Raw genomic sequence first — 13,023 nt, forward strand, 5'->3', positions numbered from 1 at the left:
TAACTGGAGTCCTGGGACTGGCCGCCGTCCTGCGGTGACGGCCCTATGGCTTATGGAAATTTCAGGCAAACTTTTCAGCTGTTAAGTCACAAAGCCTGTGGTGTTTTTTTTCCTCTTCTACGTAGGCTTTTTGCTTGGGGATCTTTCTTTCTGAGGACCAACCACCAACTCTATACGTGTCAGGTGCTCACTACCCGCACAGTGTATCCAAACACAAATGACGTCACGCTTGGACCTAATTCCCAGACCCGAGCCTGCTCAGGTTCTCTCACCCAGGGACTGGCCTACCGGCCATTTTCACCTGCCTGTGCTTTTACAGATGGGGGTGCATCACAAACACTAACTGGATTACAGAAGTAGCTCCTACAGTCCATCCAGCTATTATTACTTTTTTGTAAGATTTAAGCTAAATGGGGCCAAGCAGTGACACTCCTCGAAGCTGCACAGAAAAGCACGTGGACTAATGAGTCTGGCATGGCCAGGTCGATGCCTTTTGTCACTGAGCCAGGGGAGCAGACAGGAAGGGCAGAGTGAGTCTCCTTTTGTGCAAAAGCCACAACACAAAAAGAAGTAACATCACACTACAGAGCCAGAGAACAGGGCTGTAAGGCAATGACTGGGGCCCCGGGTGTCCCTGCGACTCCCTGGGGCCATTCTCTAGGATCCCGTCCCCAGGGGGCTGCTGAGGTGCAGACGCCAGGAACGGAGACACATGCTGACTGTCACACCTGCCACACAGTATATGCCTCCTGCTGCTGCCTCCCGGGTGAGTGCTGTGCACTGAGCCTCCTAACCCTCGGATGGCTGGGGGCGCCTGGGCTGCAGCGGGTGCTGGAGCCACCTCCAATCCAGGTGTGTGTTCTGGCCATGCCAAGCTCACACGGCTGCACCACCATGCTGTGGCCTTCCGCTTCCTCTTGTACTGCTCCTTTGCAGCATGCACGCACATGCACGTGCGCGCACACACACGCGCGCACGCACACACACATGCACACACATGCGTGCACTCATACATGTACACACGTGTACACACGGACACACGCACACAAACATGCATGCACAGACACGCATGCACATACACACACGTGCATGTACACGCACATGCACACATCATGCACGCATGCACACACTCATGCATGTACACATGTGCGCGTGCAGAGACACACACATGCACACACGCATACACACACACATGCCGACACACGCACCCACTTCACCAGGGAACGTCTGCAGATGGTGTTTCTGTGCCCTGGAGAAGGGAAGGCAAGCTTCCAAATGCCTCAGCACTGCAGACACGGAAGCACCCACGGTTTTCACACAATCACATGTGGGTTAACAAAAACAGACCGGAGGCAATCAAATCCCCACTAAGCAGAGGGCATCACAAAGCATGCAGTTGTGGGCTTGAGAAATTGCTCAAATACCAAGAAGGAGGACGAAAAAATACCACCCAAGGCACAGAATCTGACTTCTCCATGTTTGGAGCTTGTGACTGGGTAGAAATAAGAATTCCTAAGAACGCTCAGCCCACAGTCATTTCCGCGCCTCGGTCAGCGAGTGCGTCTTCCCTCCAAGTGGACCTGTGGGACCTTCCGCCCTGCAGCCGCCTCTGCCCCCCCACGCTGCTGGAAGCACAGCTGTGATTGGGGTGCTCCCACCCCCTTCCGACCCAGCCCAGGCCCCCTGGAGGCCTGCCCCCTGCACCTGCCGGGGGAGGCGGGGGAGCGTTGGGCAGGTCTGCTGCAAACACAGTTCCCCTGAGGAATTATGGAGTCCACCGGGTGAGTGCAGGTTAGATGTAGACTCTAACTGTGGTTTGTTCACTTCTCCTCAGCCAGCCCCACCTCCCTCCTGCTTGCCCCTCGCCTCCCTCCCACCTGACCCCTCACCCCTCCTACTGCCCCGTCCACTTCCCCTCCATCACCCTCCAGACCGCCAGGAAGATCTTCTCAGAGAATGATCAGGCCACACCGTGTCCCAGGCCAGAGCCTTGCACAGTGGAGGACAGCACTCCTCAGAATAAAACAGAACATTCTCCCACCACCTAAAGGGCTGTGTATGTCTACCCAGGGCTGCCCAACAGAACCTTCTGTGGTGATGGCGTGCTCTAGATCTGTGCCGTGGTGGCTTTAGCCACATGTGGCCACTGAGCACTTGAAATGTAGCTCAGAGGACTGAGGAACTGGATTCTTAATTTTATTTAATGTTAATTGATTTAAATTTAAAGACCCACAAATGGCTGATGGCCTCGGTATTGGGCCATGTTGGTTTAGCCCCGCTGATCCATGGGACCTCAGCTACCCCAGCCCTTTCTCTCAGCTGCCCCAAGGCACCAAGTTATCTTGATCTCAGGGCCTTTGCCCAGGCACTGCCATGGCCCAGGATACCCCTCTCCGTGATTGTCCGCTCTTCAGATCTCAGAGTAACATCCTATCCTTTGCCAGGACGCCCTTCCCTTCCTTCCAGCTCACCGCACCCCCGTCTTCCTCCGAGCTACTCTGTCAAGAACTCAGGATGCTGACTCCCCAGAATGGGAAACATCATGAGGCAGAGACCACACACAATGGTGCTGTGTTGTTCGGGTCACCAGCACATGCCTGGGCCTCACACAGCAGCTGGTACGGAGGGCCCGTCAAGGATACGTGTGGGCCATCTGGACTGTGGGCTAAGTCAGCCTTTTGAGAAATGATTTCAGAATCTAACCATCCAAAACGATCTTCCTTCTTAAGAAATGTTTCACGAGGCCCGGCATCCAGAGCACAGGCCTTGCCCCCCCGGGACACATCCCTGTCCTGACAGAAACCCTGGCCCCTGCAAGTACCCTGGGTCCCTGTGAGGCCTTGTCATCACCAACTGAGCAGGCAGAGCTCCCCGTGCCCTTGACAGAGACGGCTGACCTCTCAGCACATAGCATGCGCTGGTGAGCGTTCTGGAACCAGGAGGGAGCTGAGCGCCCCGTGTGACCCCAGGAAGCCTCTCAGGACCTGCAGGCACATGCCAGCCCCTAGGCTGAGGCCAGCAGACTTGAGTCCTAGCTGCCCAATGCCCAGAAGATCCCACCGTGGACATGTGGAGGAAAACACCTTCCTGAAGGGTCGTGGGACCCTCAATGTGCAGGCGGCTAAGAAATTCGTATGGGTTCCTGGTCTTTAAATAATTAGAAAGTAGTTAAGCAGAAATAAAGTGAATGTCTTACTAGATTATCGTTCGGCATTGCATTGAGTCTCCCGGCAATGCACATTTGAAGGCTTAGCCCCCAGAGGGATGGTCTTGGAAGGTGAGCCGTTGGGGGGCATTAGGTTAGATGAGGTCACGAGGGGCCCCCACAAGGGGGTCAGCACCCTAACGGGAAGAGCAGCTGAAGCAGGCTCTGCCATGTGAGGCCGGGGTGGGGAGCGCCGATCGCAAGCCAGGCAGAGAGACCTCAGCAGAACTGACCCTGCTGGGCTCTCGCCCTAGACTCCCAGCTGCCAGGACTCTGGGGAATGAATTCCTGTTGAGGAGGCCACCCATGTGCAGCAGCTGGGCTGAGACAGTGATCTAAGAGGACACGGTGCCCAAGGGTAGAGCGGGAAGGGGGCCAGCTCCTCAAGGACCCGGGCTGGATCTGAAGAAATGTGTCCGATCGACTCTGCCACCCTCAGACTCCTACAAAGTGTGCCCCGTGCGCCGTGACCTGGACAGGGACCTGTGGGAAAGGCCGAAGCACAAGACAGAGAACCTGCTCCTCAGTGAGCCGCCTGCCCACCTGACATCCCCCTGGCGCCCACTCGCTCTGGATGAGGACATGGAGAGAGTGACCCCAGAGGACCACCACCTGTCAGCAGGGGACAGTGGCCGAGCCAGGGGTCCAGCTCCTCAGGCTCTGCTAGGGCCCACGGAGCTCCCCACAAGGCCCCTGCCTCCCTCCAGTGGCCATCTGCCCACCCTGTCACCTGCCACCATCACCTTCCAACTGGCTCTAACCGCAGGGGCAGCAGCAGGCACGCCCCCACGCCCACCAGCAGGGCAGCGCTAGGTCATGGGCACCCTGCCTCCCGTGTCAATAGCCACACCTCGAGTACAGATGGCAAGCCGACTGGGTGCCTCTCTATGTGGGACCCCGAGAACACGTTCAAACGCCTGCCCCCCAGCGCGCCTCGCACTTTACCTTTCAGAGTTGGAAGAGGGCCATCCTCTCCATCCAGTTGTCCCAAAGGGTCATTCGGGTCAGGAGTCTCCACTTCCCCTGAGCAAGAGAGCACAGCACATACGTTAGTGAGAGTTCACCGCGAGGCCTTCGCCTCGCTTCTCGTGCAAAGACGATAGTATTCTAGCAAAACCGCCTGCTGTTTATAGAACACCTGGAGGGATGAGCCATTACGGTAACTTCCAGGGGGCTCTTGGAGCATCAGATCTGGTATAATAGCACAGTGATTCTTGACGTTTATCCCAAGTGCAGCAGAACGCAGATGCTCTGCAGCACGCACGGGTGAAGCCAGCGTGTGACCGAAGCCCTGAGCACCATTCAGGGTGGGAGAGAGATTCAAACACTGGCTGGCAAAATAAAACACCACTGTAGTCAGAGTCTGCAGGTCGCCCTCCAGATCCTGGCTTCTGGTAGTTCTCAACCAGGAACACCACACAAGAATGTGGGCGCCCGTCCCTGGATCCTGGGGGGAAGGAAGGGCAGGTACAACGGACACCCCGGCTCCATATCCCGGTGTGGCCCCTGTCCCCTTCACTTCCAGACTGTCAGCTGGCAGCCTGGCCTCGACCGGGTCCCACTGGTTGGGGGCGGGGGAGGGTGGCTCTGACCACATATCTGGATGGATCTGGGTTTGTGGCTTCAAGCCTACCAAAGAGCGGGACGCACACGCCGAGCATCAAGTGGCTTGGGAAAAAGGAAATCCTGCCCTGCAATACACGGACGAAGCTGAAGGAAACAGCCAGATACAGAAACACAAGTACATGGCTGACAAGGTCCCTGGAGTCGTCAAGTTCATAGGCAGAAAGCAGGTGGCGGGCACCAGGGCTGGGCCAGGGGGCCCAGCAGTTAGTGTTTAGCAGGGACGGTTTCATACGGGGGAGATGAAAAGTTTCTGGAGATGGATGGCGATGGTAAAAAGAAGTGGCTCAGGTGGGAACCTTTAGGTCATGGGCATTCACCAGCATTTTTTTTAAAAAGTCTATGGAAGACAGTTTATAATTCGGTTATAGTCGGGGCCACCCCACTTGTCTCTCTTAAATGAGAAAAAGAGCTAACAAAGCACCAGACACGTCAGCCCACTCTCAGGATGACACCTTGCTCCCAGGCAGCTGAGGTCTGCAAGTGCGGTTCAGGTGGTTTGCGGCTAGAACGAGGCACACAAGAGTCTTCAGACTGTTCAGAGGCACGAACACCGGCCAGTAGATACGTGAGGGCACCGGCATCTCAAAGCTGATCCTGTCCATCCTGCTTCTAAATCACAGGAGGTGTCCGGGGACGCGTGAGCCTGCGCCCTTGGGAGCCCAGCCCCAGCTCCCAGGCGGCCAGCGAGAGCCCGTTTCTGCCCAGCCTGGGCCTCTCGACCCAGTTAAGGAAGGTTCCCTCTTTCTATTGCTTCCAGTCCAAACCCGGCCAGCTGTCAGAAGCCGGCTTTCGTAAAATGTCCCCAGTCAACCCCTCGGAAGTACTACCCTGATTCTCTAAGACGACCCCCCCCCCAAATGGTACGTCTCTCCCAGAGCAATTGAACGTTCTCTGCTGAGGAATCAGAACCTGGCCCAGGGGACCGACCGTAAACAGCAGTAGGACATCGGGGGCTGTGTCCCGGTGACGGCTGATGGTCCCGGCATTAACACCTCGACACGGGGGCTGCTTGCGCCACGGAGACAGGAGGGAACTAGGCAAGGCAGTCAACACGTGTGTGCTCAAGAATTAAACTTCAGGGGTGCCTGGGTGGCTCAGTCGTTAAGCGTCTGCCTTCGGCTCAGGTCATGATCCCAGGGTCCTGGGACCGAGCCCCACATCGGGCTCCCTGCTCTGCGGGAGGCCTGCTTCTCCCTCTCCCACTGCCCCTGCTTGTGTTCCCTCTCTCACTGTGTCTCTCTCTGTCAAACAAATAAATAAAATCCTTAAAAAAGAAAAAAAGAATTAAACTTCAGTTGGGGTTGCAATGGTAAATTGGCATGTTACACACACCATCATTCAGCACCGTGTAAATGCAGAGAGACCGCAGGAAATCAAACACACTTGTACTATACACACACATCTGAAAGAGGCATAAAAATTATTAACGGCTTAGAAATTGACAAGTGGTGTGAAACAGTCAAATAAATATATGCCCCGAAGAAAAATAAGCACCATTAGCCCGATTCCACTGTGGAACAGATTCCCAGCTCTTCCAAGGCAACTTTCAGTGCTGAAGCACGTGTATTTCCCGAGCATCTCAGGCGCCGCGTAGACGAGCATGCTCCCCATGGGATGGAGCCGGGAGTAATCCCAGTGCTTCTGCTGACTCTCGAGCAGACGTCACCCCCAGCCAGACCCGCAGCGTCGCCGCTGATCTAGGAAACTTTAAGATTCGGTCTGGAAAGTTTGTGCCATTCAGCACAGAAGCCGGGATTTGATTTTTCGTTTCTTTCAGCCTCCAGCTTTGCCTTAAAAAATTTAGTAAGATTTAGTTTGGGTACTTGAGCGAAAGAGTGTCATCTACGTGTTTGGAAACAGGGGTGAAGTTTCCAGTAGCCCACGAGGCTGACGCCAGAGCCCCCCCACACCCCCAAGACAAGTCACATATGTGAATAAATGCAGAATGGCCGATTGCCATGGTCCTTTGCGTAGACGCCTCAAGTTTCGACACACCGGGCCCTGCCGTTGCTTCCTGAGAAATAATGACCCCACTGATAGTCTGATATTGGAAACTGTTCCTCTGCACAGCAGTACATCAGACACGGAACGGCTGTCCAGACTTTAATGCATGAGCCAAATGTAACGGGGCAAATATGAACTTTGGGGACAGGTGACAAGTGACAATATGGGCCAGCATTTCCACAGACTCCAACAGGGTCTCTCCTGCCCCCCCCGAAAAGGGTTAAAAATACCCCAAAGGGAAAAAATAAACACAAGCCAAAACCAACAAAACAACCCACAAAAACTATCACACACACACACACACATCAAAATGTCACTGTTACGTTATCTGGAATTACAAAGGTAATTTAAAATGTCTCCTTTTATTTTATTTTTAAACATCTCCACATGTGAAAAAGCATCACATTTTTAATTGAGGTAATTCACATATGGTAAAACTCGCCATTTGCAAGTCTACGACCCAGTGTGTCTGGGGACATTCATAAGGTTGTGCAACCGTCTCCACTATGTGACTGCAGAATACTTCATCACTCCCCAAAGAAACCTTGCTCCATCAGCAGAGTCCTCCCCACTCTCACCTCTCCCAGACCCTGTAGCCACAAGTCTGCTCCTTCTCTCTCCAGGGATTTATCTGTTTCGGACATTTTACATAAGTGAAGTCATACGGTATGTGGCCTTTTGAACAAACACCAATTTTATGATTCAATGTTTTAAATGTTATGCCCAGTAGTAGCCAAGAAAAAAGGAAGAGCAAGAAGAGGCTGGATAAAGCTGGAGCAGGTGATCAGCAAAGGAGCCCACTACCTGCCCCCTCCACATGTCAGAGCGCCGAGAACCTGGGGGAGGTCTGGCTCCCCAAGTGGAACAGGATATGGTGGTGCACTGGAGATCGGAGGTGATTCAGGGCGGGAGGAGCTGCTGGGAAGGCTGGGGCCATGCAAAGGCAGGATGCTGAGGGCCTGAGACGCACCTGCCGGGAGGGAGACCAGCGCACGTCCGCATGATGCTGCGGGAAAGGCGGGGCTCTCGGGCTCTGGGCAGAGAGGACTAAGTGGGGTTCAGCACCACCAGTGTCGCAGCTGATGTCACCTGCTTGCTCCCTGACTAGCGGGTTCCTCGGCATGTTCCTCCGCGGTACTGCAGAACGACCTCTGTCCACCCTCCTAACCCCATGAACTGCCCAGCTGGCTCGTGACAGTCTCAGGGGGTGTGAGCCCTGTGACACCCCCCAGATGGCCTCTGCCCAGCGCCTCCTCACACAAAGGCCCACTCGGGTTACCTGGGGCTGTTGCCCTCACCCCCACTGGCCTACTGACAGACCAGGGGACCTGAACGGAGAACAGCCTCGGGGAAGAGCCCCATCTGCCCTGAAGCCTTGGAACTCAATTACCTTCTACTGAAATGGAGGGTCTCCTCGGAGCAAAATGTCACATCCTTTACTTTGGCAAAATACTACAAGGTGTGCTTTGAAGGCCTCATGTCCATTTTTGATGCCCTGGATGTGGGTGATGTTCACCGTAAAAACCCACATGGGGAGACAACGCAAAGCTGCTGGAAAACTCAAACCACTGATGGTGTCAATCAAGTAGGCATGATTTATTAGCCCCTTATTCGTTTTTTTGATGTTTAAAGAAAAGAGAACATTTAATATGAACCAAATTTAAACGTGGCTCATTTAATACAATGATACATTACACATATAGTTTGATCCATGTCAAAATTACACTTTAATGCCTAGAAGCAAAGACCAAACACACTGTGGTAACTCACACGGGATTCTGGAACAGAAAAAATACATTAGGTAAAGTCTAAGGAAATAGGAACAGTATGGATTTGGGTTGAGAATAATGAGTCAGTCGAGGCACACCCGCCGTGACGAAGAGACCACACTAATGATGTAAGGTTTAACACGAGGTGAACTGGGTGTGCACTACATGGAACCTCGTTACCACCTTCACAACTCTCCACAAATCTAAAACCATCCGACGCAAAAAGCTTACTGGAAAATAACTCCACAGCCCATCACGTGGTTCTAGCCCCTAACCAGGGCTCACAGGTGGAAGAGGGCTGTAGGAGAGATCCTATCTCCAAACACCCTACATTCTTGCTCACTGGATACAGCCCCGAAGCCAGGCAGGAATGCTGACCACACGAGCATACTACCACAGACTCACTGGGTTTGATCTAAGTTGTGCAAAGATTCAACAGCAGGCCAGTGAATACTCAGACATGAAGTCACTTGGGAGAATGTTGGGTTTTGAGCTGAATCCTGCCTTAAGAGTCAGGCATGGTGATACCAGGAACTTGGTGTATCCTTGGCAGGCATCGGAACCAGCTGGCGTCTGCAGGGTGACCCAATGCAAGGGTTCACCGCTGATGCTTGGTGATGCTTGGTAAGTAGTCAGGGTTTCACGGGGGGCTGTTGAAGGTGCACACCCCGCCCCAATGTGGGGAAATGCATGGTAATGACAAACCATGCACCGGTCACCCAAAATCTTCTCTGGACCTGTTCTCAATATGGGCCTCTAATGGGACGTCTTGATTCGTGGTGTCAGCGAGAGAAATTTCTGTCTGCAGGGTGGCAAGTGGGTCTGTTCTGGTTTGCACGCTCTTTCTGTAAAATACTAACTGTCCTCATTAGCAGCAGAGACACTATCAGGCAAGAATTTACTAATGAAGTTCAACCCACGCTCTTGGATTTGAGTCCATGCTGCCTTTCTGTTTTGATTCGTGTCTCTTAAAATGTTTTGTTATTCATACTTTTCATCCATTAATCTCTACCTGTTGATCTGAATCAGGTACACTTGTTGTGATTTAATTAGATGTAGTCTCCAGCATATCTGGACAACTTCAAAGCAGGCTCCTTTTTAATTAGTGAGGGTATTTATTCACCAAAGCTTGGCATTCTTGGACTTGGTCATCCTCGTGAAAAGGTATAATTTCCAGGATCTGAGGAAGAACAACAGTCAGGGCCCAGAAAAAGCCCCCAGCCTGGAGGGCTGATTGTGTAGCAGGCCAGGGGCCCCTGGAAGGGCAGGCAGAGATTTCCCAATGAAAACTCAGACAGCCTATCCACTTGCAATGAATGGGAAATGTTGGCCATGCATTCCAGAGCAATCCCTCAGCTCAGCCAACACGTGCAATGAGAAACATCCGTGATGCTGGAAATGCAAGGACTGAAAAAAAGAAATTAATAACTGGGAAGGAGCACAGTGTACAAAGTCCCCAAAGGTGCATCCATTAGTCTGGGCGCTGGGCCAGACAAGCTACGTCAATAGGAAAGAGCCCCCATAACGTCAGTCTCTGCGAGCACTGCGGTTAAAACACCACGCCGTTGTGTCTTCACTTAGCTAGAACACCACTCCGCACTCAGGTGAGCTGCCGGTGCCTCAGCCCGGTAGTGTGAACAGTCTGTACTTTTTTATTTTCATTCGTGCTCACTTTGGGTGGAGTAAATGCTGGTGTTATGCCTCCTTCAAGGGCTGGCCCAGCCCTGCTTTGGGAACCACCTGACATGGAGTCACCAAGGTCCCTCCCCAATTTAAGCTCCGCTTTGATTCCACTTTGACGGCAAACACATCAAAGCCCCACAGGAGTCCAAGTGTAGACGCGCCTCCTCCCCACCCCGCCCGGCACAGCCTGAAGTGAGAGCTTTTCTCACTCGGTGTCCCAGATGGCCCCCAGGGCCCCCAGCAAAGGCCCCACTGTCAGGGCCCAGTGAGCATGTGGCCGAGGAGGGGGAGAGGCCGCCTGGGAGGCTGAATTGGGGTCTTTCATCGACCTCCTCTTTTCCCCGACACCTAGAGCCCCCGACAGCGCTGGCGGGTCCCCCACCCCCAGATGCAGCCGGGAAGGCGAAACCCGCCACGCCTCTGCTGCGAGCCCAGCCCCAGGCCCGCTTCCCCCCTGGGCCCGCTTGTCACCTTGGGAAACGTGGCAGAAAAGAGCAAACAGAAACGCCAGGTGCACACTCCGTGTGGGTGCCTCTGTCATTTGGTTTCACGGAAGACTCTGGAATCCTGGTTGTTCCCCTGCACACAAGGTTTTTAGCTCAAATGCCTAGATTTAGTTAAAGGTAAAGGAGGAAAATATACCTTTTTTTTTTTAAAGAAGGACCCTTATCGGGAAAAGAACTGAGTCAGGCGCGATCCCATGGCAACAAGGGAATTACTTTCCAGTTGCCTAAGGGACAGGTTTAGAGGCCCGGGCCCCCACGCTGCGGTCAGACTGCAGGCCGCAAGACCCCTGGACTGGCGGGAACGTGACCGGGAACAAAGGGAGCGGAGGGGTCTGCGGCGGGCTCCGTCAGCGCCTCCGTGTCCCCGAGGCCTTGTCCTGTTGCCCTATTGCAAGCAGGACATTCGTCTGCAGTGATGGCCTCAAGTTCATGGAAACAAACAGCAAACGGGGGCGAATGTTTGCTATGGTGGCGACAATTATTATTTTTTTAAGTAGCTTCTGTATGAGTTTGCTAGTGACGCCGTGCCACAGCCTGGGTGGCGGAATTCTGGGGGCTGGAATTTGCAGATGTAGGCGTGAGCAGGGCTGGTTTCTCCCGCGGGCTTGCAGACGGCCGTCCTCCCCCAGGCCCTCCCTGGTCATCCCTCCCTGCGCACGTCTGTGTCCTGATCTCTTCTTAAAAGGACGCCAGTCACACTGGATCAGGGCCCACCATTAGGACCTCGTCTACAGTTAATTACTTCTGTAAAGAAGCTCTGTCCAGTGGGTCTATTTGGGGGAGCACGATTCAACCCATAACAGGTAGTGCTATTTGTCTCCAGCGCTTCTTCAGAAGTAATGCTGATTTGAAAGCAGTATTTGCAAGTGCACGGTGCAGACAGGCAGGACGGACTGAGGCGACACAGACTAAGCAGGGGTTCGGACCAAGTACAGAGGTGCATCCGAGGGACCCGCCCACAGCCCGCTGATGATTCTAGCACCCTGACAACGTCCTCTGGACACCCTCTTTCTTGTTCAAAAGACGTCCTGTGGCTGCGTCCAGCAGACGTCGGGACAGCACGGTCCTCGGAGCTCCGAGTCCCCGAGGTTTCCAGCAGCGGCTGGGATGCCTTCCGGACGCCTTCCGAGTCCGCATCGCTCAGGTCCCTGCTCCCAGGACACTTACTTACATCAGCACCACTGTCCCCGTAGAGCGGCAGGCAGGCCTTGAGGCAGTGTGTGCTCGCAGGTGCAGCCTGGCCCCCTGCAGGCCTGCCCAGCGGCGGGCAGCGTGTGCATGGTGCCCCAGTTTACGTACATCGTCCTCACGGACTTCACGTGAGCGCCACGTCTGGGCCTTCTCCTGTCCCCCTTCCCCTCTGCGAGTGTCTCCTCCTCCCCGATCCTCCACATGCCGCAGCACTTGGAGCTGGGCCTACAAAGCTCCCCCATTCTTTCCACCTCCCTCCCTTTGAGGGCCTGGCGAAATGCACAGAGCCCCCAAAACATACCCTCATGGGTCAGACCATCCTCAGAAAGCCAGCGTCACAGGCCCGGCGACCTGCTCACATCTGATACTCACACCACACTTGACTTGTCCGAACATGAACCCAGCTTCCCTCCACAGACTGCTCCCCTGCAGCCGCCCCCGCCCCCCCCCCGCATCCTAAATTCTGACACCCTCCTGCCACAGGCAAAGGCCACGGACCCTGGTTGTCCTGACTTCCTTTTCAACCACCTTCTTCGTCCAACCCATCATGAAATGTCATTCGCGCTGTCTTCAATATCCGATGCTCCCAGCCCCTCGCTGCTCACGCCCGGTGCAGAGGCTCCCGGCTCTGCGGGGTCAGGCGACAGTCCCTGGACAGGCCTCCCCAGGCCCACCTCCCCATGGCGGTCACGCTGGACCTCTAGAAGGGGTTTGCCACACCATCCGCTGGGGCAGCAGAGGTGAACCTCGGAAGCCTAAGGCGGGGAGCGGAAGAAGCCAGACACAAAGAGCCTGGATTGCATGGTCCCCTCCACACCAAGTTCAACACGAGGCAGGAGCATCTGTGCTGATGGGGGTCAGCATTACCTTTGGGGGTGACGGCCAAGGTGGAGCAGAACGAAGTTTTCTGAGACGTCGCTGGTATGGCCTGGTGATGTGGGAATTTACACACTTTTATTTACGTGTATCACACCTACAGAGCTTACCACGGTTCTTCTAGCAGAATCTCTCCTGTAACGCTACCACCTTGAACGAGGCC

At 54.3% G+C, this 13,023-nt stretch overlaps 1 protein-coding gene across 1 annotated transcript in view; it reads right to left on the reverse strand.

The window, feature by feature from the left end:
• The window catches only part of ROR2 (ROR family WNT receptor 2), a 193,218-nt gene that overhangs the window by 42,752 nt on the left and 137,443 nt on the right, over positions 1-13,023 (reverse strand). Inside the window, exon 3 of the mRNA XM_088018855.1 lies at positions 4,151-4,228. Within this exon, the coding sequence (XP_087874981.1) occupies positions 4,151-4,228 (78 nt within the window). The remainder of the gene's footprint in view (positions 1-4,150; positions 4,229-13,023) is intronic.

Source organism: Eumetopias jubatus, unplaced genomic scaffold, assembly GCF_037043125.1.
Source record: "Eumetopias jubatus isolate StellerSeaLion01/CBP00866 unplaced genomic scaffold, mEumJub1_p1.0 scaffold_15, whole genome shotgun sequence".
NCBI classification, from domain to species: Eukaryota; Metazoa; Chordata; class Mammalia; order Carnivora; family Otariidae; genus Eumetopias; species Eumetopias jubatus.